This window comes from Schistocerca cancellata, chromosome 1, assembly GCF_023864275.1.
Source record: "Schistocerca cancellata isolate TAMUIC-IGC-003103 chromosome 1, iqSchCanc2.1, whole genome shotgun sequence".
NCBI lineage: Eukaryota > Metazoa > Arthropoda > Insecta > Orthoptera > Acrididae > Schistocerca > Schistocerca cancellata.
The window spans coordinates 384,156,665-384,184,226 of NC_064626.1; the positions used below are offsets into that span (position 1 = coordinate 384,156,665).

At 39.4% G+C, this 27,562-nt stretch overlaps 1 protein-coding gene across 1 annotated transcript in view; it reads left to right on the forward strand.

Annotated features, from left to right (window-relative positions):
* LOC126175327 (bifunctional glutamate/proline--tRNA ligase) overlaps nt 1–27,562 on the forward strand; it is a 251,607-nt gene that overhangs the window by 42,263 nt on the left and 181,782 nt on the right. The window contains exons 3-6 of the mRNA XM_049922047.1: nt 9,193–9,349; nt 22,042–22,282; nt 22,750–22,876; nt 26,822–27,014. Coding sequence (XP_049778004.1) covers nt 9,193–9,349; nt 22,042–22,282; nt 22,750–22,876; nt 26,822–27,014 — 718 coding nt within the window. The remainder of the gene's footprint in view (nt 1–9,192; nt 9,350–22,041; nt 22,283–22,749; nt 22,877–26,821; nt 27,015–27,562) is intronic.

Below are 27,562 nucleotides of genomic sequence, written 5' to 3' on the forward strand. Positions count from 1 at the left end.
GAAAAGTAACTACAAACCTAAATGTTGTATATGGGGAGCAGGGGCACTTCTGTATGTATGTATGTATGTGTGTGTGTGTGTGCGCGTGTGCATGTGTGTGTGTGTGTGTGTGTGTGTGTGTGTGTGTGTGCGCGCGCGCGCGTGCACGTGTAAATGGGTATGATTCTGATGATCAACAGTTTCTATCAAATTACGCACAAATAAAAGTAACACAAATATTAATTTTGTGAACCAGATAACCCTACATTCAGAAAAGGAAGTACTGCATTGTTCAATGTATTGTTTGTTCAGCACTCCAGGTGACTGAGGCTGGAACAGCGTAGAACAGAAAGAAAATAAATAATCTGAAAAATAAGATTCTTCATTTGTGTGACCATATTGTCCATAGTAGCTTTACAATCCTTGATGGTATTTCTTCCTGTTGTTGCAACTACAAAAATGTGTGATGTATTTTCACCAGACACATTTCACGTTATTGAGGTAAAGCGTCATCAATGATTGTGATTTTCACCTGATTTCTCGCTTACATCAGGAAATGCTGTCCACTAGCACATCCTTGATGTTTTTCTGCATTAGACACTGATTATTTTGGTCTAATTTTTAGCTTTTCTTTAGCACTATGCATTTCTTATGTTTTCCACCATAGCACACTTTTACGCACACTACAGTGGTGTGCGTAAAAGTGTACTATGAAAAATATAAATGCATAGCGTTGCAGAACAACTAAAAATTGGACCAAAATTATCAGTGTTTAATGTAGAAAAACATCAACGATGTGCTAGCAGATGGCATTTCCTGATGTAAGTGAGAAATCAAGCGAATATCACCACCACTGGTGCTGGTTTACTAAAGAATGTGTGTGTGTGTGTGTGTGTGTGTGTGTGTGTGTGTGTGTGTGTGTGTGTGTGTGTGTGTGTGTCACAGGGAATGGGGATCTTGGCTTGATCCCCTTGATTGCGAGGATGGCAAAAACCTCTATAAAAAGACCTTAAATCTCAAGGTGTGCTGCGTGCTGATGAGATGCGTGACTGTTGAGATGGAACAGCCATTAACAGGCAGCCTCTGAGAAACCTACTACATCTCAGTTGTCTAAGGCTTACTCAGGCACACAGGGCTCAGTCTCAGTGGACACTTATTTCCCAAGCTGCATGTGGTACCAAAATGGATTCTTTGAAATTTTTCCTTCCTCCTCCCTGCAGAAAGGTTGGGTCACTGTAAGGTACCAACAACCAACTCTTAACAATAGGCCTTGGCCAAGCCAGTCCTGATTCAGTCAATAGTAACAGAAAGGATGCTGTTTCTCAGAATGTGTTTATTATAGTTAAAGGAAAAGAGGGCAGTTTTGACAAAGTTTCTCCATTGTATGTACAGAAAGATTTAGAAGGCATTGCTGGATGCTTAGAATTTGTTAAGTGCTTCTGCAATGGGGCTCTATTGATTGAAGCAACTTTCTCCCAACAACTAAAGAACCTTCAAAAACCTCAATACCTCAGGAATTGTGTATAGTAACTGAATTGCACAACCCTTTGAACTACAGCAAAAGTGTTTTGACTTGCAGGGATATATGTGATATTCCCCACGAAGAACTGAAAGCGGACATGCAAAACATTATGAAATGGGTGAGTGACAATCTTGTCAAATCAGACTCGGCACCAAACTTCCAGAACATATCAAGGCAGGTTTCCTATGTCTAAATGTTCCCAAACCCTGTGCGGTATATTAAATGACAGAACTTCGGGCACACTACTCTTGGTTGCAAAGGAGAAGCCACTTGTGGCAAATGTGGTAAAGCCACCCACAACTGTGTTGATTGTTCCTCTCCTCCAAAGTGTATCAACTGCACTCACCCTGTCTAGGGTTGGAACTGCAGTATTTTCCTTGACGAACGGAAGATCCAGGAGACCAAAATGACAAAGCAAATCTCATATGATGATGCTAAAATGTTATACAAGTCCATGCAGCTGCCCACATTTGCTGCCTTCTTTACTTCCGTTCTCAAATAGCCAGACCAGAAAACTGATGCTGTTACACAAATTGAAGTTGCTAGTGTCAGCATTAGTACTTGTATTTGTCAATGCGCCTGGGATGCTGCAGTTCCTTTGAAGCCCACCCCCTTCCCTCCAGAACTATAGAAAAGGTCATGGTTGCTGACATTGTGGAACTTCTGCCCCCTCCAAAGGTCAAGTCTTGTCCGCTGCCCAGTGTTGTCACTACTGTTACCACTTACGAGGTTGTGGCTTCAAAGCCTCCTCAGGCAAAAAAGTGAAGTCAAAGGCAAAGAATTTCCCTCTGACGGATGTCAACACCATCCTATCTGACGTCTCTATTGAATCTTCTTTAGAGGCGATGGACCTCGTTGTTGGACTGGGGCAATCATCTCTCACCAAGACAGCCCCTACCCATTGTGATCTCCCCTCCCCAGCAGAAAGTCAGAATGAAGGTGCTACCCCCATGATAGATGGTTCCTATGCTCTAGTGGATCATTAATGGGTGCAAGACACATATGGAGGAACTAAAACTGCTAGCATGTGAATGCCCTCGGTGTCTGTGTAGCCCAGGGCTATACCCTTCACCGAAAGGATAACTTGACTGGAGACAGGGCCAAGGGAGGGATTGTTGTGTTTGTCAGTAATGAGCATCACTCCTTTGTCAGTAACGAGCATCACTCCTCTGCTCTCTTCCTGGCTACCAATCTGCAAGCAGTTGTGAAAATTCAGGGGTGTCAGAGGATCACTGTTTGCTAGCTGTATATACCTTTGTAAGATGCAATTAACTCAAAGATTCTCATAGATCTTGTGGACCAAGTCCCATTACTATTTCTCCTACTGAGAGACTTCAATGCCTATCATGTGGCTCAAATCACCGGCATCCACACTGGCTACTTACCCTTGGAGTCAGGTTTTGGAGAGCCTCGTGACATCCCATGAGCTGTGCCTCTTCCACACAGGTACTCACACTGATATCTGTACTGCTACGGAGTCATTCTAAGCCATCGACCTCTTTTTCTGCTCTCCAGCTCTCACAATCTCTGTTCAGTGGATCATTGATGACCTTCATTCCTGGGACCACATCCCACTTCACATCAACGTACCATTGGAGTGTTACCAAAATGGATGGTCAGCAGAGCTAACAGGATGCTGTTCAGCCAGCTGGCTGTGTTTGAACATCATAACAGCATGCAGATATGGGTAGTCCACATCACACGAGAGTGTTAGTGTTATAGTGCCGCTGACTTATCCATCCCAAAGTCATCAGGTTACCTTAGCAGGCAGATGAATGCCGTTCAGCAAACCAGGACAGGCGTGTGGCTCTTCGACGATTTAAATGCCACCTGACTGTAGACAACCTCGTAGCCTTTCAAGTCACAATATCTAAGGCTCAACAGGTAATAAAGGATAGCAATAAAATGTCATGGCAAGCGTTCCTGGACACCATCGACCGTTCCACTTGTTTTACAAAAGTATGGGGAGTCATCGGGAGGATTTCTTGTAAATGCAGTCATTTGCCAATAACAGCAGTGCTCAAACAGGAATGTCTCCAAACAACACCCACAGACATTGCTCAGATGCTGGCCGAACATTTTGCAAAAACTACTGCAAATGCAGGTGTTTCGTGACTGTAGAGAGGGGTAAGTTGGACTTCAGAGCCAAAAGTTCTGAGTCCTGCAACTTCCCTTTATTCGTGTACAAGCTGGTATCTGTCCTGTGTAAGACTCATGACACTGCACCCAGTCACAACCAAATCTAGCACTATATGCTTCGACATTTACCAGTGGCGTCAAAGGAAATCCACCTTGAATGTTTTAATCCTGTGGCAGACAGGCAACTTTCCCAACTCATGGAGGGAGGCAATTCTGATACCTCTTCTCAAACCAGGAGAGGACCTCAGGTATCCCAGTAGTTACCAGAATATCACCTTAATGAGCTGTGTAGTAAAGACACTGGAGCGAACGGTTAACCGTCATCTGGTCTAGTTGTTAGAGATCAGGAAACTCTTTAGTCACCCTAGTGTGGATGCCAGTGACTTCAGTCCACTGTTCACAACCTGACCCTAGAGGCAGTTATTGAACAGTCATTCCTATATAAACATCACTGTATTGGCATTATCTTTGATATCAGTAAGGCATATGGTGCTACTTGGAGACACAGTATTCTACATCTATATCTACATCCATACTCCACAAGCCACCTGACGGTGTGTGGCGGAGGTTACCTTGAGTACCTCTATCGGTTCTCCCTTCTATTTCAGTCTCGTATTGTTCGTGGAAAGAAGGATTGTCGGTATGCCTCTGTGTGGGCTCTAATCTCTCTGATTTTATCCTCATGGTCTCTTCGCGAGATACACGTAGGAGGGAGCAATATACTGCTTGACTCTTCGGTGAAGGTATGTTCTCGAAACTTTGACAAAAGCCCGTACCGAGCTACTGAGCGTCTCTCCTGCAGAGTCTTCCACTGGAGTTTAACTATCATCTCCGTAACGCTTTCGCCATTACTAAATGATCCTGTAACGAAGCGCACTGCTCTCCGTTGGATCTTCTCTATATCTTCTATCAACCCTATCTGGTATGGATCCCACACTGCTGAGCAGTATTCAAGCAGTGGGCGAACAAGCGTACTGTAACCTACTTCCTTTGTTTTCGGATTGCATTTCCTTAGGATTCTTCCAATGAATCTCAGTTTGGCATCTGCTTTACCGACGATCAACATTATATGATCATTCCATTTTAAATCACTCCTAATGCGTACTCCCAGATAGATAGTTTATGGTATTAACTGCTTCCAGTTGCTGACCTGCTATTTTGTAGCTAAATGATAAAGGATCTATCTTTCTGTGTATTCACAGCACATTACACTTGTCTACATTGAGATTCAATTGCCATTCCCTGCACCATGCGTCAATTCGTTGCAGACCCTCCTGCATTTCAGTACAATTTTCCATTGTTACAATCTCTCGTTATACCACAGCATCATCTGCAAAAAGCCTCAGTGAACTTCCGATGTCTTCCACCAGGTCATTTATGTATATTGTGAATAGCAATGGTCCTATGACACTCCCCTGTGGCACACCTGAAATCACTCTTACTTCGGGAGACTTCTCTCCATTGAGAATGACATGCTACGTCCTGTTATCTAGGAACTCCTCAATCCAATCACACAATTGGTCTGATAGTCCATATGCTCTTACTTTGTTCATTAAACGACTGTGGGGAACTGTATCGAACGCCTTGCGGAAGTCAAGAAACATGGCATCTACCTGTGAACCCGTGTCTATGGCCCTCTGAGTGACGTGGACGAATAGCGCGAGCTGGGTTTCACATAACCGTCTTTTTCGAAACCCATGCTGATTCCTAGAGAGTAGATTTCTAGTCTCTAGAAAAGTCATTATACTCGAACACAAAACGTTTTCCAAAATTCTACAACTGATCGACGTTAAGAGATATAGGTCTATAGTTCTGCACATCAGGTCGACGTCCCTTCTTGAAAACGGGGACGACCTGTGCCCTTTTCCAATCCTTTGGAATGCTACGCTCTTCTAGAGACCTACGGTACACCGCTGCAAGAAGGGGGGCAAGTTCCTTCGCGTACTCTGTGTAAAATTGAACTGGTATCCCATCAGGTCCAGAGGCCTTTCCTCTTTTGAGCGATTTTAATTGTTTCTCTATCACTCTGTCGTCTATTTCGATATCTACCATTTTGTCATCTGTGCGACAATCTAGAGAAGGAACTACAGTGCAATCTTCCTCTGTGAAACAACTTTGGAAAAAGACATTTAGTATTTCGACCTTTAGTCTGTCATCCTCTGTTTCAGTACCATTTTTGTCACAGAGTGTCTGGACATTTTGTTTTGATCCACCTACCGCTTTGACATAAGACCAAAATTTCTTAGGATTTTCTGCCAAGTCAGTACATAGAACTTTACTTTCGAATTCATTGAACGCCTCTCACATAGCCCTCCTCACACTACATTTCGCTTCGCGTAATTTTTGTTTGTCTGCAAGGCTTTGGCTATGTTTATGTTTGCTGTGAAGTTCCCTTTGCTTCCGCAGCAGTTTTCTAACTCGGATGTTGTACCACGGTGGCTCTTTTCCATCTCTTACGATCTTGCTTGGCACATACTCATCTAACGCATTATGTATGACAGTTTTGAACTTTGTCCACTGATCCTCAACACTATCTGTACTTGAGACAAAACTTTTGTGTTGAGCCAACAGAAAAGTTTTGTCTCAAGTACAGATAGTGTTGAGGATCAGTGGACAAAGTTCAAAACCGTCGTACATAATGCGTTAGATGAGTATGTCAACCTTTCCTTCTTCCTGTGGTCTTTCCTGTCTCAGTGGTTTTTTAGAACTTCGGTTGCTGACACATTGACCGTTTTGAGCAAGAGAATCCCTCTTTGCTATAGCCATAAACAGTATTGCATCTCCAGTAAGTAGTTCTGTACAGTGCTCCTTATTTGTGAACTATTTTAGTGTTGACGCACAGAGCAAAGAATTTAGTAATCTATGTGAAGGCATGGATACTTTAAAGACTGAATTTGACACTCTAAATGGTAAAGTTGAAAATTTAAAGTTAGATTTAAAGAAGGAATTGAGTAAATTCTTTATGCATTCAGGTAGATCAAATGTTTGCTGAATTCAACCAAAAACAGACTAATAATTTGCAGAATTTGACAGAAAAGTTAGAATTGAATATTGAGGAAAAATATGATAGTGTAGACTTAGACATTAATGAAAAGTTAGGATCATTGGACGATGTATGTAATGCTCAGTTTAATGCTGTAAAGCAAAGATGGCACACTTTGAAGGAGAGCGTTGATAAGCATAGCAAATTAATGCCTGTCATTCAGTTGCAAATTACAGGTGTCAGTACATGAGGGGATAATGTTAATAAATACTTCAAAGAGAATGTATCGACCTTTGTTATTATAAATGTACGTAGTTTGGAGGAACCATTTGAACAAATTAGAAATAGAAATGTTACCGAGAGTATAACCTCTGCAAACATTTCGACTATTGCTTCTTCCAATCTTAATGATACTAGTAAGGTTATACATGACATGTAGAAAGAATTCAAGCTTATCCAAAACAAAGTAGAAAAAAGTGTATCGTCACCTAATGTTGTGTCACCTAGTGACGTGTTTGTTTTGCAGTGGAGAGACTTTCAAACAAAATTTAACGAGAAGTACTGGTCTGCACTTGCTCAAGTGAAGTTAATATCAGATACATGGGATCCGGGTGGAGTCACATATCCCCCAGGGGCATTAGCATTCTGAGTTAACGGGCAGAGTGACGACTGTCAGATCCAGAGTTGTTTTATGGTGCTTCTTCCAAAATAGTTTTCCTGCACCTAATTCCCTTCAAATCTTAAACTATTCTGTCATCTATTTCTGAATTCTTAAACTATGCCATAATTTTAGTAGTTAGAAAACTGGATATGACTATAAGATAAAGACTGGTTTAAGAGAATCACGGATAAACAGTGATCTCTAGATGAAATGAACAGAATAGAATATTATATTTGTGGGAAATTTAATATCATGTGACTAAGTGAACAGCTGTTATATTGTAGTGTATAGATTTTCTATTTTGTACTGAATATTTTATACCTTTTATGAGATGTGATGTAGGTGAGAGGGTTTCTGCTTTTACTCAGTGCAAATAAGGCAACCACAATATGGTTTGAAGACTGAACTTTGAAACTTGTATCATATTGTTGTACAAGGCAAAGTGTCCACAGAGACATCATTGAAAAAGAAACTTTTTGCTGGCTGGAAAAACGTAACTTAGTTGGCAGTAATCTGAACATGGCAGAAGTATTAGAACTTGTCAGGCAACACAAGCCAAAATGTCTGGTTTATCTTGTGGATGAAATGCTAATAAAATACAGGCATAAAGTACTCCAATTGGCTGAAGTGCAACGTCTTTTGAAAAACGCAGTCGGAAAAAGTGACACCAGAAGACTGGCAAAAAATAGTGAAACCTGTGATACAGTATGCATGGAACAACGAAGGTATGTCGCAACAGTGTGTTGAAAACTGTCACTTTGAGCAGTGACATTGATAATTCCACCAAGTCTGACTAAATTAAACGGTGTTTTCTCATTGTTTGACTTATGTATAGTGACTGTCCTTTAATGAACCTTTTAATTCAATTAAATTTCATGTTTGTGGGTTTATTTTGGTCAGTTCCTCTTCCTTGTTGTGAGATTAAGGACTACTGCTTAGTCAGTTGCCATCTACTCCTTATGGTAAGTTACACTGCATCTTAAATGTATTTCATTTTTTGTGAATTCTAAAGCCTTATTTCAGTGCGCTAATGATTTTCAAGATGTACAGTGAAAAGAAAGAAATTTTTTTAGACGCGAAAATTTCTTCTGTTTCAATAACCAACATAATACTGGCGTCATTTAAAATGAAGAAAAGATACTACTGAGAAGAATATTGTACGTGAATTTCAGAATTTCCATGTTATTTCTGTAGTAAACTTGTTAAGAATTAAATATTGATCCAATTGTATAAAAACATCATTTTAGAAGTTTTTAACAATGAATATCTTGCTTACTGCACTAATGCTGCGTTGTGTGATCAATAACTTTGCATACAGTCAGTGTTTTCACTTTGTTCAAAGGCTGGCTTTGAGCAGGAACATAAACCTCTTTTTTACAGAAATCGTTTGAAAATCAATCTTAAGTCATGATAACATAAAAGAAAACTTAAAAGTTCAGGAAATATAACATGGACTCTTTAATGATGGGAAGGCATTATATTGACGAAATAGGACTTTTGTAGGGACTGACAAAAATGAACGCATGAAGTAGGAAAACATAAAATGTGGGAACTTAAAAATAGGGTTTTACTTTACATTATAAAATAGTTCACATATACTTTAAACTGCTAAAATTAAATTCTTGATTAATATAGGCAGAACAAATGTGCTCACAAGAGCGCGCGCGCGCACACACACACAGACACACACACACACACACACACACACACATTCTCTCTCTCTCTCTCTCTCTCTCTCTTTCTTTCTTTCTCTCTTTCCACCCCACCACTCCCGCAGTAAACTGATGTGATAGTATTCCATAAAAATTATGTATAGAACTCTATTGCTATTAGTTACTAATTTTTCATCTTGAAGCAATATTAAGTTAATTGAATGGTTTCATATCTTGTATTTTTTTACTATTGTAGATAGATCACTGGCTGACTTTCAGCAGTGGTCCACTGCAATGTGAACGAGATTTCCAAAAAGCTGTTCTGTATCTGGATAACATTCTTGCACCTTCCACATACTTGGTTGGAAATAAAGTCTCTCTAGCTGACTTCGCTGTGTGGGGAGTTTTACATGGTAAGCTGCAGTTAGACCACCTTGCTTTATCAAGTGTTCCACTGTTACTGTGTATGTTCATCAGGAATACTGTACCGGCAGAAACATGCAAATATCGAGTAATTCTAGTGCAACTTAATATAGTGATTTCAAATGTAACTAGAGTTTTTCTTTGACATGTAAGGGATATTTGTAAACCAATTTCAGAGTGTTGAGAAAATATATTTTTTTTAGTTGGACTAACTGACACCATACTTGCTTAAAAGAGAAAAGAAAAATTTTAAGGGCTTACCGTATTTACTCGAATCTAAGACGCACTCGAATCTAAGCCGCACCCGAAAAATGAGACTCGAAATCGAGGAAAAAAAATTTCCCGAATGCCGCACCTGAAATTTGAGACTCGAAATTCAAGGGGAGAGAAAAGTTTTAGGCTGCACCTCCAAATCAAAACAAAGTTGGTCCATTGTAATACGAGACACAATTTAGGTCGAATGAATGACGATACAGCTACAGGAGTTTGGTTCGAGTCGTAAGCTTAACAGTTAAGTTTTACCAGGTAGCCATTGCTATACGTCAGGCGCTCTGTCCGTATTTATACGGGTACCCTTCCTTTTCACGTGCTTCGTCCGGTTTGAATCGATTGCTTATTTTGCTTTGATCTGATAAGTGCCGTTTTCTTTGTTATAGGTGTTAACGTCACTCTGAGCTGAAAATGCATTACTGTACTGTGTCATGCATTGTTTGTCTCATTCTGACAGTGCGTGTTTACGGCCTGTCGCCGCGCGCGGCATGGCTTGCTTTTGTGCGCGCTACCGCCACTTAAAATTAAAAAAAAGAAAAGAGAGGAATCGTCTCACTAGCGAAACAATGGCAAGAGACTGCTATTTGTTGTTAATTACACTGCTTTCATTGATAATGATCAACAAGAACCAAATAATAGACTGCATATGATAGAATATGTTCTAAACGAGAGTTAGGCGAAAATTTTTCTCCGTTTGAAAATCTTTGCGGCCGCTTCTCTAGTACGTCAAATTCTGCACAGGAATTAGTCATCTTAGATTTAAAAATCTAATCAGTTGCCGTGCTTAATTTCTGACTGTATCACTATTAGGCATAAGAAAAATACGAATGTAAACATGACACGATACGTATATTCTTCCGCGTTTGCTGTTGTCTCACTCTAGTTTCGTAGTTTATTAGGCAGATAGGATTTAAATGAAATAGCAGCAAACACGAAAGAATATGTGGCATAATGTTTACATTCATATTATTCTTATGGTGAAGAGAATACTGCATGTGATTCACATTTCGTCAGGTTCCTATTAGCAACCACCTCTTCTCACAGGTAGTAAAAAATTCAACACGTAGAGATGGCAATATTGACAAACATCCCAAACAGTCTTGCCAGTCGGATTTTCGTAGTACATTGAAATTCTGCTACATTCGAAGATGAACAATACGGAATTTGTATTTACTTCGTTGGATAATGTACGAAAATGCAGTGGTCGAAACTCGGGGCGGAGAAAAAAGCTCGTCTTCCACCTTTTTTTTTTTTTTTTTTTAATTTATTTACTGACGCAGAGATTTTGGCGCCAGTATTTATCTCTGTGCCTACAAGGCATCCCCTTGTAGCGCTACATATATTCGACGGCAGAAGTTAGTTGTGGCGGCACCTACCAACATTTTTCAGAACTTCCGCTTGCTTTGCACTCGATTCTAAGCTGCAGGCGGTTTTTTGGATTACAAAAACCGGAAAAAAAGTGCGGCTTAGATTCGAGTAAATACGGTAAATGTCTGTAAAGCACCCCAGTGTGCACAAAAAATATAATGAAGTTTACTACCAACAGTACATAATTGACATTAAAAGGAAGCTTATACAGTTACAATATAAGATTAATGACCGGGCTCCTAGGAGGAAGTTATTGTCTGTTCTATGAGATTATGGAATAGGAGGCAAACTTTTGCAAGCAGTTAAAGGTCTTTACATGGATAGCCAGGCAGCAGTTAGAGTTGACGGTAAATTGAGTTCATGGTTCAGAGTAGTTTCAGGGGTAAGACAAGGCTGCAACCTGTCTCCACTGTTGTTCATATTATTTATGGATCATATGTTGAAAACAATAGACTGGCTGGGTGAGATTAAGATATGTGAACGCAAAATAAGCAGTCTTGCATATGCGGATGACTTAGTTGTGATGGCAGATTCGATTGAAAGTTTGCAAAGTAATATTTCAGAGCTAGATCAGAAATGTAAGGACTATGGTATGAAGATTAGCATCTCCAAAACGAAAGTAATGTCAGTGGGAAAGAGATATAAACGGATTAAGTGCCAAATAGGAGGAACAAAGTTAGAACAGGTGGACAGTTTCAAGTACTTAGGATGCATATTCTCACAGGATGGCAACATAGTGAAAGAACTGGAAGCGAGGTGCAGCAAAGCTAATGCAGTGAGTGCTCAGCTACGATCTACTCTCTTCTGCAAGAAGGAAGTCAGTACCAAGACTAAGTTATCTGTGCACCGTTCAATCTTTCGAGCAACTTTGTTCTATGGGAGCGAAAGCTGGGTGGATTCAGGTTACCTTATAAACAAGGTTGAGGTTACGGATATGAAAGTAGCTAGGATGATTGCAGGTACTAGTAGATGGGAACAATGGCAGGAGGGTGTCCACAATGAGGAAATCAAAGAAAAATTGGGAATGAACTCTGTAGATGAAGCAGTCAGGGTGAACAGGCTTAGATGGTGGGGTCATGTTACACGCGTGGGAGAAGCAAGGTTACCCAAGAGACTCATGGGTTCAGCAGTAGAGGGTAGGAGTCGGGGCAGACCAAGGAGAAGGTACCTGGATTCGGTTAAGAATGATTTTGAAGTAATAGGCTTAACATCACAAGAGGCACCAATGTTAGCACGGAATAGGGGATCATGGAGGAATTTTATAAAGGGGACTATGCTCCAGACTGAACGCTGAAAGGCATAATCAGTCTTAAATGATGATGATGATGATTATTATTATTATTATTATTAATAGAAGTAGTGTTTTTTCATGTATTGCATTTTTGAGTTGTGTCTGTTCTTGCCAGGATGTGATATGTCTCACTTTGCACCCACAGGTTGATATCCTTATACTTTCTAAGAAATTTCTGTGCCATTTCTTGAAATGTTTCCTTGTCTCTTTGTGAATTCTTTTCATTATTGCTACAAGTACTTCAAATCTAAAAGAAATCAAATTTCTAGATCAACAAAACGCGTCATTTAAGTTTTGTGTCTGATGATTCAAGATTTGTTTCACAAATATATTTAAAACAGTCAATATCTTCCGAAAAAGCCTTCACAAATTATTTTATTAATCCCAGCTTAAAGGTAAATGGAGCAGGCTTATTTTTTTGGGGGGATAACTAAAATATTGTGGTCCCAAATTCATTATAGATGGCCGTTCATTTTTAATAAAGTGCTTGCCGGTGTCACATATGTTCTATACACATAGAAACAAAAATATTATGTATAACTATATCGTCTAAGTATCCTGTAAATAAATTTCAAATCACCACATATCACACATCAGAGATACATGTATAAAACTGTGGACTGACAGTCTGCAACTCAGCATCTCCGCTATATGGTGGGTAGCAACTTCCTTTTTATAATATTGTTACATTCCATCTTGGATCTTCCGTTGTTTGATAGAGAAGAATAGATTGCTACTCACCATAAAGATGAGCCGTTGACTTGCAGAGAGGCACAATGACAAGACTGGGGGGGGGGGGGGGGGGGGCAGGAGCAGGGAAGGGGAAAGAATGTGCAAGTGCACTGGAAAGGGTGAAGGGAAAGGATAAGAGAGGTGGTGATAGGGCAGTGGGGGCAGAAACTGTTGGGTGGAAGATGTAGGGACAGTAGGTTACCATAGGTTGAGGCCTAGATAATTATTGGAGAGGAGAATGTGTTGTAAGGATAACTCCCATCTGTGCAGCTCAGAAAAGCTGGTGGTGGAGGGAAGGATCCAGATGGCCCAGTTTGTGAAGCAGCCTTTGAAATCAAGCATGTCACATGCAGCTGTATGTTGTGCACAGAGGCCTACTTTCAGGGTGCGCCCTGGGACAACCGGGTATTCTGGGAAAAAACCCAGAAATTTTTTCATGTGGGAGAATACTGGGAAAAACCCTGGAACTTTTTAGAATTCCAGGAATTTTTCATTGTTTTAGTTTTCAGTTAAATTTTTGTAATTTTGGCTGGTAAGAACTGATACTTTAACAAAGAATTGTACAATATCTCGGAACTTCAAATAATGCTGCAGCAATAAAACATAAAAGTGAGAAAGAAACCAAAATAAAATGTAAGCTGCAAAGGAAAAGTGTCATTTACAACAACAAAACACAATGCATACACAATCATCTGCAAACAGCAAAATGTGTTAAAGATTTTAAGACAAAGATTCTGCAATACTTCAGAACAAAAAATTGCTTCTGATCAGCGTGACGTCACAAGTACTTACATTAGGTTTGTTTGAGCAGTTGCCAGCGGGCTCATGCGCATGATCAGTGGAGTTGCGTATGAGCAGTACAGTCTCCCGTTTCTTGGGGCTGTTGGCTGTATCAGAAGTAGTAACAAGCTGCCAAATGCTGCCTGGAAGAATTTTTCTTATGCCCCCAAGCTTCTCCACGAGACCCATATTCACATTTTGTGATTTTCCGTTTCTTCTTTCTTTAGAACTCTCACGTCAAACAAAAATAAAACGGATTTCTGTGGCCGAGAGCTATCAAGTGAATTAAAATACATTCGCATAATTATGGAAGGCTAAAATATGTATATAATACATTAAAATCAGATAATTGTGAAACCTTCAAATAATATTTTGAATGTTGACGTGTGACTATCAAATTTCGCGGCTACACATATACTGCCACAATTGAGCAGTCATATCTTGGGAATTGCACAGTCTAGAAGGGTGTGAATTGCTTTGCTTTGTGCCTACTGCTATCAGTCCTGATACTAGTGTTCGTTGAAAGTAGTGTGATTATCTGCTATTTTTGTAGTAAACTGACTTCTATTGCTTTTTATACATATATAAAATTACTAAGTGTAAAAGTAACTTCAAGAAACCCAAATTTGTGGGTAACAGATGTGAGACCAGCATTTTCTTCTGAAGTACTTGAAAACACGTGTGGTAGCACTGAAGGAAACCACGACAATGTTTCTGAAGTGATCCCCCCACCCCACCCCACCCCCCCCCCCCCCACCCCACCCTAGTGCATCAAGAAGGAAAGTAACTTTAGAAACCGGTGACAGTGATAAAAGTAATGATATGGACAACATCATTATTGATCTGCAAATCCTTGCACAAGTTCTTTCTGAAACTGTATCTTGCTGTCATTGTGGTGGTGAAGTTAAACTTTGAGGATGTTGGAGCTAGAATAGGTGTTGTGTCTAAATTAATTATTAAATGTCAGAAGTGCAAAAACAAAAAACATTAATGTGAGACTGTTCTGTGGACTTACATGCATTGGTGAAGGTGCAAGGGCTGGTAATGTTTTCTGCACTGTGTTGAATTTGCCAAAACCACCTTCTAGGTATACAGAATATGTAACTGCAATTGCGGACTCTGTAAATGCTGTGGCTGAAGATTCAGTGGTTGCTGCTACATCAGAAGCTGTTCAACAAAATGAGGATGACTCAGATATCAGCATTGCTGTGGATGGAGCCTGGCAAAAGTGTGGGTTTAGTTCTAAAAATGGTTTTACATCTGCAATAAGTATTGACACTGGAAAAGTTCTGGATTTTAAAGTTCTCAGTAAGTACTTCATGGCAGTACAAAACAGTAAGCCATATGAGGTTCCTATACAAAAGTGTGAGTGTTTAGGACATGTCAAAAAAAGGATGGGAACACGTCTGCGTAACCTTTAACCAAGCAGACAATAAAATGTGCTAGGAGTACTCGAAAACACATGTGCTAGCAGTGAAGGAAATCACGACAATGTTTCTGAAGTGTCCTCGCCCCCCTAGTGCTTCAAGAAGGAAAGTAACTTTAGAAAAGTTACAAAGTAATTGATGAATTACAGGAATATTATGGGAAGGCCACTAGAGATAACTGTGACAGTTTAGAGAAGATGAAAAGAGCAGTGTGGAGCACTTTCTTTCATCAAATATCAACCGATGAAAAGCCATATCATGTTTTGTGTCCACTTCCACCAAACACTTGGTATAAATATAGGCAAGCTGAATTTTCTGGCACCCTGTACGAATTTACACATAAACATTCTCTTCCTTTGGCATTATTGGAGGTAATCAAACCTATTTACAGAGACTTGGCAAATCCTGAGCTACTAAAGAAGTGTTTACATGGCAAGACCCAGAATGTGAATGAGTCCTTCAATAATGTTGTGTGATGCCATGTGCCTAAAAATGCATTTGTTGGCCTTATGACTCTAAAGTTAGCAGCGTCTGATGCTGTAATAACTTTTAATGGTGAGAACTATGAAAGACTTAAGGTTCTAGAGAAGTTAGGGGTAAGATTTGGACAGAACACAGCTAAAGGACTGTGGGAACTGGATCAGCTTCGTGTATGTGAAGCAGAGTTAGCTACTCAGCAAATGATAAAAGAAGCAAGAAAGAAAAGGAGCGGGCAAGCACTGGGCTCTTGTGACACTGAAGAAGACACAGACTATGGGCCAGGGCAATTCCAGTGCATAAAAGATGCAGAAATGTAATTCTGTGTAAGAATTTGTAATAAAAAAAGTTTTAAACCTCCACTATGTCTGAACTAAATTTTTTGCAATAAACAAGGTGTGTACGACCTGGGAGATCCATGAAAAACCCAGGAATTTTTTCATCTGGGAGAAAACCAGGAAAAACCCGGGAATTTTTTAGAATTCCGGGAATTTTTTGTTGTTTTAGTTACCAGTTAAATTTTTGTGATTTTGACTGGTAAGAACCAATACTCTAACGAAGGATGTTAATGTATCCCGCTTTTGCAGAATAATACTGCAGCAACAAAACATGAACAAGAGGGGGGGGGGGGGGAGTGGTAAAAAATAAAATAAAAAAAAATACTTAAGTCGCAAAGGAAATGCGCCATATACATCAACAAAACACTGCGCTCATTCAAGCGTCTGCCAACCAAAATGTGTCAAAGGCTTTAGGAAGAAAACGCAGTGCTTCCTAACAACAAATTGCCTCCGATGAGCGTGACGTGACAGCTGTTTACATTAGATTCATTTGCAGTTGCGGGTGGGCTCTTGCGCGTGCGCATTTGAGTCGCGTGTGAGTAGTAGCTTCTCCCACTTCTGGCTACAGATGTGTGGCTTGGCGCCACTATCTAAATTGCTCCAGTTTGGAAATCGTAGATCCGGGACTGATGCACAGAGCAGTGTGAGTTGTAGTGGGGAGGTGGGTAGTCTCTACGTGACCTGTGTTTACATTTAGTGATTTTGCTGTTTCCTCTTCGGTTATTGCTCTCACATTAAATGAAAACAAAAAGGATTTCTGTGGCCGGGAGCTACCAAATAAATTAAAGTACATTTGCATAATTACGGAAGGCTAAAGTATGTGGTTAGTTTCAGGTTTTATTTCCACCTTTCTGACAGTCAAGCATTAATCGCCTTGCAGAACAATGAAGTTATTTTTGTCTATTTGCTAAGAGATTTGGCTTTTATTAATCTTTTGCGCTGAGGCAGTCAATTTATTTGAAACGAAGTGTTTAATTTCACACTGTTGGCTAGTTTCAACTGTGCGCATTTCAAGTGCACATTTTCCATCTTCTAGCTTGTATGGCATTATGCAAAAGCGGGATACATTAACATCCTTCATTAGAGTATAATGAACCAAACATGAGATAATAGACTACTGGTGCTCAAGAACATTTTACAGTGCCTAGGAAAAGTATACTGTCACTTAACACGGAAAAAGTGTATTTTCAACTGGGAGAAAGTGTGTTTTCATCCGGGAAAAATCTGGGAATTTTTTTTCCGTGTCCGTGTATACACCCTGAATAAATGACCCATTTTCTGATGATTGTTGTTGTGGTCTTCAGACCTGAGACTGGTTTGATGCAGCTCTCCATGCTACTCTATCCTCTGCAAGCTTCTTCATCTCCCAGTACCTACTGCAACCTACATCCTTCTGCATCTGTCTATTGTATTCATCTCTTGGTATCCCTCTACGATTTTTACCCTCCACGCTGCCCTCCAATACTAAATTGGTGATCCCTTGATGCCTCAGAATATGCCCTACCAACTGATCCCTTCTTCTAGTCAAGTTGTGCCACAAATTTCACTTCTCCCCAATTCTGTTCAGTACCTCCTCATCAGCTATGTGGTCTCCCAACCTAATCTTCAGCATTCTTCTGTAGCACCACATTTCGAAATCTCCTATTCTGAGTGTGGTGGGATTCGACTTTATACTTTCATAATACGAAGATATGCAGTGTACGTGTTGCTGCACATCAAATATCTTTCCTAAATGATCTTTTTTTTTGGGGGGGGGGGGGGGGGGGGCGGGGTCATTTTCTGGAAGTATACTCTCGCTTAACAAGGAAAAAGTGTATGTTAGCATGGGGAATTGGGGAAAAATCTGGAATCCCCCCACCCCCCTTGTCTGTGCATACACCCTGACTTTGCTGTTGGCCACAGTTTGGCAGTGGCCATTCATCCTGGTAGACAGCTGATTAGTAGTGGTGTACAACGTGGCTGTTTTCACAGCTGGTGATAGGGGTGCATCAGCACCTCATAAAATGCTCATAAAGGACTAAGTGGAAGGACTGGATTTTGGAGGAGGGAGAACTGGATTGGATTGGGCAGGTCTTGCACCTAGGATCTTCAAAAGAGGTATGGGCCGTGTGGCAAGGGGTTAGTATTGGGAGTGGAATAGGAATAGACTAGGATGTTGTGGAGGTTGGGTGGGCGACAGAAAACCAGTTTAGGAGGAGTAGGATCTTGGGTAGGATATCCCTCATTTTAGGGCATGATGATAGTTAATCAAAGCCCTGAGGAAGGACGTGATTCAGTTGTTTTAGTCAAGGGTGGTATGGGTGATGCAGGAGTGCTCTTTTGTGGCTGCCTCTTAGGGATGGTGGTAGGATTAGGAGTGTTTGGGGAAATGGCAAGGAAATTTATTTATAGACTACGTCCAAGGGATAGTGCATGTCTATGAAAGTTGCAGCACAGCCGAGGGCACTCACATGGCACCCTGCTATGCCAACCTGTTTATGGGAAACCCCTGGTCTGTTTCAGGTTCATTGATGATATCTTCATTATCTGAACTCAGGGCCAAGACATCCTATCATCTTTCCTTCACAACCTCAACACCTTTTCTCCTATCTGCTTCACCTGGTTCTCCCAGTGTGCCACTGTCTGGGGCGTTGACCACCTCCTATCTGATGACTCTATCCTCAACCTCTGTCCACATTAGACCCCCTTTAACCATCAACAGTGTACATTTTGATGCCATCTGTTACACACCAAAAACTTCATCCCACACTGCCTGGCCACCCAGGTGTGGTTGTCTCTGCAGTGTCTAGAACTCCCTTTCCCAGTATGCTGAAATTCTCACCAAGGCCTTCACAGACAGGCAGTAGACCCGGTCCAAGTCCACAGTCAATTTACTGTCCCATTTCCCCACACGCACCCAATTGGCCCACCATCCCCAAGAGCCAACAGCAAAGGAGGTACCCCTTTGTCATCCAGTACTATCCCAAACTGGTACAGTGTTTTAGTTGTGCCTATCTGCAATTCAACTGATCTATCCTTTTCTTAATATGATCAATATAGGTTTATTCCTATGAGATCAAATCAGTATTCTCATAGTATTCCTTCAGATGCACAGAATATGTTACTGGTACACACACACTTTATTGCCATTGTTGAGAAGCACTGGCTTCAGCTTTCTTTTGATGACTCAGTACATTCTTCTACTCTATCCTTGTATGCCAAGAAATAGGGGTTCAGTAGTCAATACTTACTTTTCCTGTAACTTATGTTGCAACAGTTCTGATAATCCTTAAGGGTCCTGCACAAGTTCATTATTTGTTGACAATACTTGTCTAATGTTCAGTATATTGAAGTGAGCTCACATCATCAACAATATTGATAAAATTGGCAGGACAAAGTGGTTTTACAAGGTTAAGATTTCGAACACCCAAAAGAAAGTGTATGCTGCAATTACATTACCTTCTGCTTGCAATCAATAGAAGAAAGAGAAAAAGTGGAAATAGACCCAAGAATGCTTGGGGAGAAAAAGAAGCTACTGGTCACATGTCAATTTATTGACAAATCTGAACCACGCAACCCAAAGATTTCATAAATTATTTTCTAACAAGTCCTGCATCATATGACAAATTATTGATGTTGATACAAGATAAAATAGAGAAACAAAATATCTTAATAAGAGAGACAGTTGCAGTTGACGAGAGATTAAGAAAATAATTTTTGACTTTTCTGGTGACAGGTAGGTCGTTCTAATACTTAGTTTAGTAAAATTCTGTGTAAACCTGTGAAGCAATTATATCTGCCTGCCAAGCATATGTTGAGGCAGTTAACTTTTTAAAATAATAATTTGATGAAACTGACATGCATTTTGAAGACCAGTTACTAGTCATTGCAGGTATCATGATGTATTTCCCTAAGTGGAAGCATTTTCCCAAACTGCTATGTAATTTACCAACCTACACTATATTTTCAAATTAATAAAGTAAGCCATGTCAGAGAGGTTCCTCCAGTAACCGTCCCAAAGTGGTACATACAATGATTACCCTTGCATATGTGTATTAAAATTGTTTTGTGTTAAAAGACTACATGAAATATTGATTTATTGATATTACAAGTTACTATACATCAACATTTAAGCACAGCTCTCAAGCATAAAATACCACAAATAACAACAGCTATAGATGGATATCAAGATCTTTTATGTATTTTATAACATCACTCGTCGCTGTGAGGAAATCTTCTGAAGGACCTTTGTAGGCAAGTGCAGGACAGGTCGATACAACGTGAGCAACAGTCTGTTCTGCACCACAGTCACAGGATGGCAATGAAGATTTTCCCTACTTGTGGAGTGTCTGCACATTGTCCATGACCCATTCGAATGTGGTTCTAGATAGTCTAATTTGCCCGATGCTGGTCGAATCCAGGAGGTTTCTTCTGGATGCAGGGCAGCTTCAGGCATTGTAGAGAACAGTTTTGTTGCCAGCAGCATTTCCGTTCATTGATGGAGATTGAATTCAGTTTCAGTGAGAGAGTCCTGGCTGTGATGAGAGTAGGATGTCTTGATCTTAGTCTATTTCACTCAACAGGGAGTACGTTGTCCACTATTGGAAGGTTGGTGTTATTAGCAATCTTCTGGTATTCACACAGTAGCCCGCTCATCCATCTGATATCAGACAGAGGAATGTGGCTCTAGATAAGTAGCCAGTATGTGGGAGTAGATCGTATTGACCCACTAACAATGTGCATGGCTTCGCTAAGTTGCACATCTATCTTTTTTACGTGTGGTCTTTTAAGCCAGACAGGTGCACAGTACTCTGCTGCCGAGTATACCAAACGGTGCTGATACCCTGAGAGCGTCTGCGGACGATCGCCAACGAGAGCTGCAGAGTTTATGGAGAATGTTGTTTCTGGTTTTGAGCTTAGCAGATGTTTGTGTGAAGTGCTCCTTAAAAGAAACTTTCCTATCTAACCTGATGTCAAGGTATTTTGGGTGCGTACTATGATGAAGTCCGTCTCCTTCAAAATAACCATCAAGGGGTCTATGTGCCAATCTGTTGAGCAGGTGAAAACATGAAACTTTTTTTTTTTTAGTTTGGTTGTAACCTCGAGAGAAGCAAAGATTATTATACAAGTAAAATTTTTACTTTGCATTAAGAATGTAAAAACGTCATTGTTGGCAACCGTTAATGAGTTGTTTCAGTCGTTTCCTAATCTAGAAACGAATTAGTTTTCTGTATTGTTTAGTGAAAGAACATAACAACAACAGTGTCAACACATGAGACATCACTTGCCCGCATTATGAATTCAATATATGAAATTAAGAACAACCCGTGAAACTGAAACAAGCAACAAAATCTGTTCACACACAAGCCACTACATGCATTGAGGCCAGTGGAGACAATTTTTGAACATTTATTGTGAATGTATTGTGAAATTGTATGTACACTGTGCAACTTCCTAATACAGCAGATTAGACTATCTGACACATTCATACAGTTTCAGTTAACGTGTGGGACATGTTTTATTATATTCACCAGATCAGTAACAACAAAATAAATCAAAATCGTGCTTTACTTTATCCTCTTACAGTTTTGTGATGGATTCATATTAGCGAAGTTGCTTAATTTCTGGTAAAATCTTTTATTAGCCATAACTCCGTAACAAAACATTTGTGGACCTATGTTTATATGAACTTTTTTTTTCTTTGGTTTTACTTGTAGACTAACACATTAAAATATTTGCATCTCTTCGTGAATCACCCTGTATAAGCACTCTTGAAAACGCAAAGAACAGAAGACAGTACCATGTAAGGAAAAGAATAGCACCTTTTCTTGTTTCCTGTTTTCTATTTTTAATAGTCTCATGTTTCATCAAGAGAAAATCTTGGACCAGACTTTTTTAAATTGTTGTGACAGTTTCCCAGCATTACTGATTTCCATTTTTAATTAGTGAAAGTTTATAATTTCATTTCTTCTTTCATTTTTATGTATTTTAAAAGGTGTCGGTTTGTTTGATATATGCAGGTAACCCTCATTGGAAAGCAGTGGAACCAAGTCCCCCAACAAATGTGGCTCGTTGGTACAATTTTATAGAATCTTTAGAGTGTGTCTCTTCTGTAAAGAAAGTTCTACCTGAAAACAAAGCAAAGAAGTCAATTACTGCAGAGCCTGTCCTGTCTGGGAGAAAAGAAGAAGGGAAGTTTGTTGAGTTACCTGGAGCAGAAATGGGAAAAGTGGTTGTAAGGTTTCCACCAGAAGCTAGTGGGTGAGAAGACTTAAATAAATTTCCTTAAGGCTACTGTAATTGTGTATAATTTAACTACATTGAATGACAATTAAAGATATTTTCTTTCACACATAAGAATTGAAAGAAGCTAATACAGATATCGAAGAAATTCCATTCCATCCATAATTCACATTCAAAGACTCAAATCACATTCATTTTAATTACATCATTATTAATTATATTATACTTAATTAATCCCAACTGTGTACAAGATAGTCGCTTACAAACAAGTCATATTTATGAAATAACGAAATCCTATAACTGAGCTTACCAAGAAAAAGCAGTGCTGAGATTTGGTTCTAATGTCGTGCTGTTTAAAGTTTAGACACAGACTCTCAGACATAGTGAAATAGATCTGTTGTGTGCAGTATCTATTAAAAAGCTGCTTTCATTACACCAGTGCACAATTACAGATTAAGTACTAAAATGCTGATGGTATTTTACAGGTATCTTCATATTGGCCATGCAAAAGCTGCTTTGTTAAATCAGTATTATCAAGAAAACTTCAAAGGAAAGCTTATTATGAGATTTGATGATACCAACCCTGCAAAGGAGAAGGCTGATTTTGAAAAGGTGATCTTGACTATATATGAGACAGAAAATGAGCATCTACTTGTTAGTCACAGGTGCAGGAACTACTGGAACAGTGCTGACAAACTATCTAATGAAAAATGCAATTCGAATGGAAAGCATTCTAAATTTTTAAACATTCTGTTCGTCAGAATAAGGACATGAAATGAGATTGGTAGCGCTTGAGGATAATCTTCCTCATGTATTTCTATTAGCACAACAACACACCCAAACATGATTTTGTAGTCAATGATTTGTTACTCGTTTGAGACGCTCTTATATTGAAATAGCTCCGTATCTTCCATCAGTACTGTGTGCTGAAACCCAACCACTGACAGGATGTAAACAGTCAATGGTCTGTCGACTGTCCATCAACTTTCAACATCCCTTTCCTAATGGCATAATTACTTAGCAACTAGTGGTCAGAGTGGTTGCTCACAAATTGACTCATTCCCAGTGGCAAGCAGCATCCAGATTGTGAGTATTTTGTGGAACATATGTGCTTGCTTGTCTTACCTCTCAAATAATTTGGAACTTCCCCTCCCAATATCAGTGCCTCTGACCATTGTGTTGATACTTAATTACCATTCGGATGTTGACTAGGAACAACATTGGATAGATATCTTCCCAGTGGGTCATGTCTCTGGGGATCCTACCTTTGATAAAGGGTAATGTTCACTGTCGATTTTGTGTATGACTTGTCAATTCAGAGGACTTAAAAAAAAAAAAGTCCTAACATGTAGCTGATAAGGATGGGCATTGATGCCAGGAAATGAGAAATTTCTGTGCACAGAATAGGAAAATGCTTGCAACAAAATGGAATAATGGACAAGTATGCTGTGCTTTCATCCACAGTCTATAGCATTAAGACTCAGGACTCTCGTTCAGGAGGATGGCAGTTCAAATCCCCTTGTGGCCATTCAGGTTTTACTAAATCATTTAAGTCTTCCTTTGCAAAAAGGCACAGCCGATTTCCTTCTGAAATCTGAGAATCTGTACCATGTTTAATTACTTCATTGATGATCAGATGTTAAACTCTAATATTTGTTCCTTCATTTTGCTCAGTGTCTTGATGTGAAAGAACTAACAAAATGAGGAATATAAACTTGTTTCTTGCTTTATAATTGCTTCATATTTTGTCTAGGAAACATATTGGTCCAAAATATTTGGGCTATTACGTTAGTAACGTTTTCAGTGTTTTTCTGTGCTTCATTATTGTTTTTCCATTTTTGCAGTGCATATACTGAATATTTATGTAATTTCTTACTTTGGCTGTAAGGAAAAGATCCAATCCATCCAGGTAATGCTGTGTGTTCTAATGTGCAGGAGGAGCTGATATAATGCATATGAGAAAATAGACTCTGTGGTTGTGTAAAGTTAGCAACCCACATATATTCTCTGCATGCCACTGTCAAGTTCATGACAGACGATTCTTTGTACAAATTTTAGCCACACACCATTCTGTTTCATTTATGTATCAAGAGGGGAAAAAACTGATGCCAGTGTAGCTCGGCATGCGCACTGATCTCTCTTATTTTAATCATACGCCCTATATAGGATATATGTTCAAGACATTAGAACTGTTGCACAGTCTATCTCAAATACTGGTTCTCTGGATTTTTTTGTGGGAACAGTGTTTGCTTTCTACAAAAGATTCCCATTTATTGTTCCTCAAAAGAGTATCACCCATTCTTATCAGCTGTAGTGGCATGTTGCAGTCCTAGAAGAACATCGCTGAACTTCTTCAATGTCTGCTGGTGGATGTACCTGATAGGGACTCTAGATGTTGTAGCAATAGTCGTAGTGTTCTTTCAACTACAGTGCTCTTTTCCAGAATTTTTTCAACAAATGGAAATTTCCCATTAGACTTCTCTACTACTAATTTCGCAAGTTTATTGCATATCTTTCACATTATGGTATTACTGTTAGAGAGTAAAAATGTGACAAGGTCTAGCAAGGTTAACTTTTTTCTCCTTATTGGATAAGGTCAAGTTCTTTCTTTTGCTTATTTGCATAGTCTGCCAGTTGTCTACATTTAGAGAGATACACCGTTGAACATAGTTAGTGGAAATGCTGTCTGTTGTTCTGGTTTGCATTACAGCATCGAGAAATGATACTTCTTCTTCACACATCACCACCATCAACAAACAATCTGAGTTTACTGCTGCCCATATCTAATAAATCGTGAAAGTATTATGAAAAGGATGGATTGTTAATCATCATATAGAGGAAATTTTGAGTTGCAGACAGGCCCATCAAAAAGACTGCTATGCAGGTACACACACACACACACACACACACACACACACACACACACACCTTCCACTGTGCCTCACCACTGAAGCCAGCTGTAGTGGTCAGAGATGGCAGTTTTGTGTGTGTGTGTGTGTGTGTGTGTGTGTGTGTGTGTGTGTGTTTGTGTGTGTGTGTGTGTGTGTGTGTGTGTGTGTGTGTTTTCTACGTTAGAAGAATGCATTTTGAAAGCTCGTATGTATGGCAGTCGTTTTGTTGTGCTTGTCTGCGACTCACCATCGCCTCTGTGTGTTGAGTAGCAATGTATCCTTGTCATAATATTGTCATTATTCCACCCTGGATTTTCCATTTATATATGTTGAGACTACTAGTAGTACTACCATGCTTCCAGGACAGACTCCCAATGCCACATTCATGTGTCTTCAGCACTCACCTTCAATGTGGAGCCTAAGTCTGATGTGTGTTAACGATATTGACCTACATGTCTATGCATCAGTTCCTTCACTGTTTTTATAAACAGAAATGACATATTTCTAGACATGCAAAACTATTCACTGTTGAGATTCTCAGTAAGTCTAAGCTAGAAAGGACGCTAGTCCTGCAGCTTATTTAAAGAAACATTTGGTAGAAATTCTGTTGGTGTCTGGCACCTTGTTCTGATTGAGTAATGTCAGTTGTTTGCAGTGCAGTTATGATTTCAGTGTTACTTATTTGTGAGTTTGTGTCATGGTGAAGAATTAGTATGTTAATATAATCCTCTTGGCTGAATTAATTTTTAAATGCAGAATTTAATATTTTTTGTTCCCTATATGCTGTCCTCAGTTTTAACAAAACACTGAACTACGATGTCCTGAATGGAAGATTTTATTCCATTGTTGACTTTTCTCAGGACCATTAAGATCTTCTGCCAGTATACGACTGTGAATTCATTCTAGCTTTTGTAATTTCTTTGAATTACTATTGGCAAGCACCTGTCAGGCTCCTCAGACATGGCCCCAATAACTTCATCTCACACCAATGTTAAATCTGGTCTTGAATATTATTCTGCCTCTAATAACCTTTTGTATTCCATTTTCCAAAACCTGTGACTTATATCTTCTAATACGATCTCCTATTTTAACAATTCCATGGTTAAAAATGTTGCTCAGCACTCCAAAATGTAGAGACCCTTCTTTGTGTATCAATGTTTGTGCGTGTATAATAATAATTTTGTGTCTTGGCATCCTGGTACAAGTCTTGTGTGTTGTCACTCAAGCTCCAGTAGCTCCTGTCTCCGGAGCTGATACGTAGATACATCTCCTGTGTCTCATATACTGTATATATTCATTACTTCACTTTCATTTTTAAGTATTATTGTGAACAGTGATTGATTCATTTTATGCTGCATTTAAAATTTTTGCATTTCTACATTTCACGAAGAACAGTATATACTTCCTATATCCATTTCTTAATGTTTGGAAAAGTAAATAAGGTAGCCACATATTTGTGTTGTTTATTCCAGTGTTGTGTGTCTCAATAATTTTCTCACATTGATAGTACAACAGTTAAACATAAAAATTCACTCACGGTGTCATCAGTGTTGAAAATACAACAAAGCATTAAAATTATATTTCTAATTGCACTCACATAACAGTTCCATGTATTGTAAGTAATCTGTAAACTGCGTTTTCCTCTGAATTCGATTTTGGTTTATAGGTAATTTTAGAAGATCTGAAACTACTGCAAGTTAAGCCAGATGTTTTCACTCATACATCGGATTATTTTGACTTAATGCTTGAAATGTGTGAAAAACTCTTAAAGGAGGGGAAGGCTTATGTTGATGACACCGAACCAGAACAAATGAAACTGGAACGTGAGCAGAAAATAGAATCAAAAAACAGAAATAACAGTATGTATTTATTTTCTTAATGTTCTTGTTCAGATATTCTTCATGTTCTGTTATGCATGTGACAATTTCTGCAAATAAATTTTGTAGGATTTCAACAGGGTGCTAACGCCAGCATTTTTCATAGTGTATCTTCCTTGTGCAAAGGTTGAAGCTAAAAGAAAACTACAAACCCTATAAACGTGGAATAACTTTGTCTCCTTTCCAGTTGTTTGTATCGGCAGTACAGTTGGCAAGATATAGCATCAGTGGCATCAAGGAGAGGGAAGCAGTGGAAGTGGGTGACAAGTGGGAGGTAGGGTGCATGCCCCTGCTGCTACAAGCCTTAAAACTATTACGGCATAGTGGCACATGCCACACCTGTAACACGACTCCTGTAAATGGTACTGCAGTATATAGCTCTTGTCAGGGTCTTTTAAGATATCATTGCTGCTTATATTGTCACTCTCACTGCCAATAGCACTGCTGGGCTCTGCATTAGTAATGTTACCTTGTCAACAGATAATCTACTCCAAATTTTACAGACATTCTGTAACAAGAAGTATACTTGA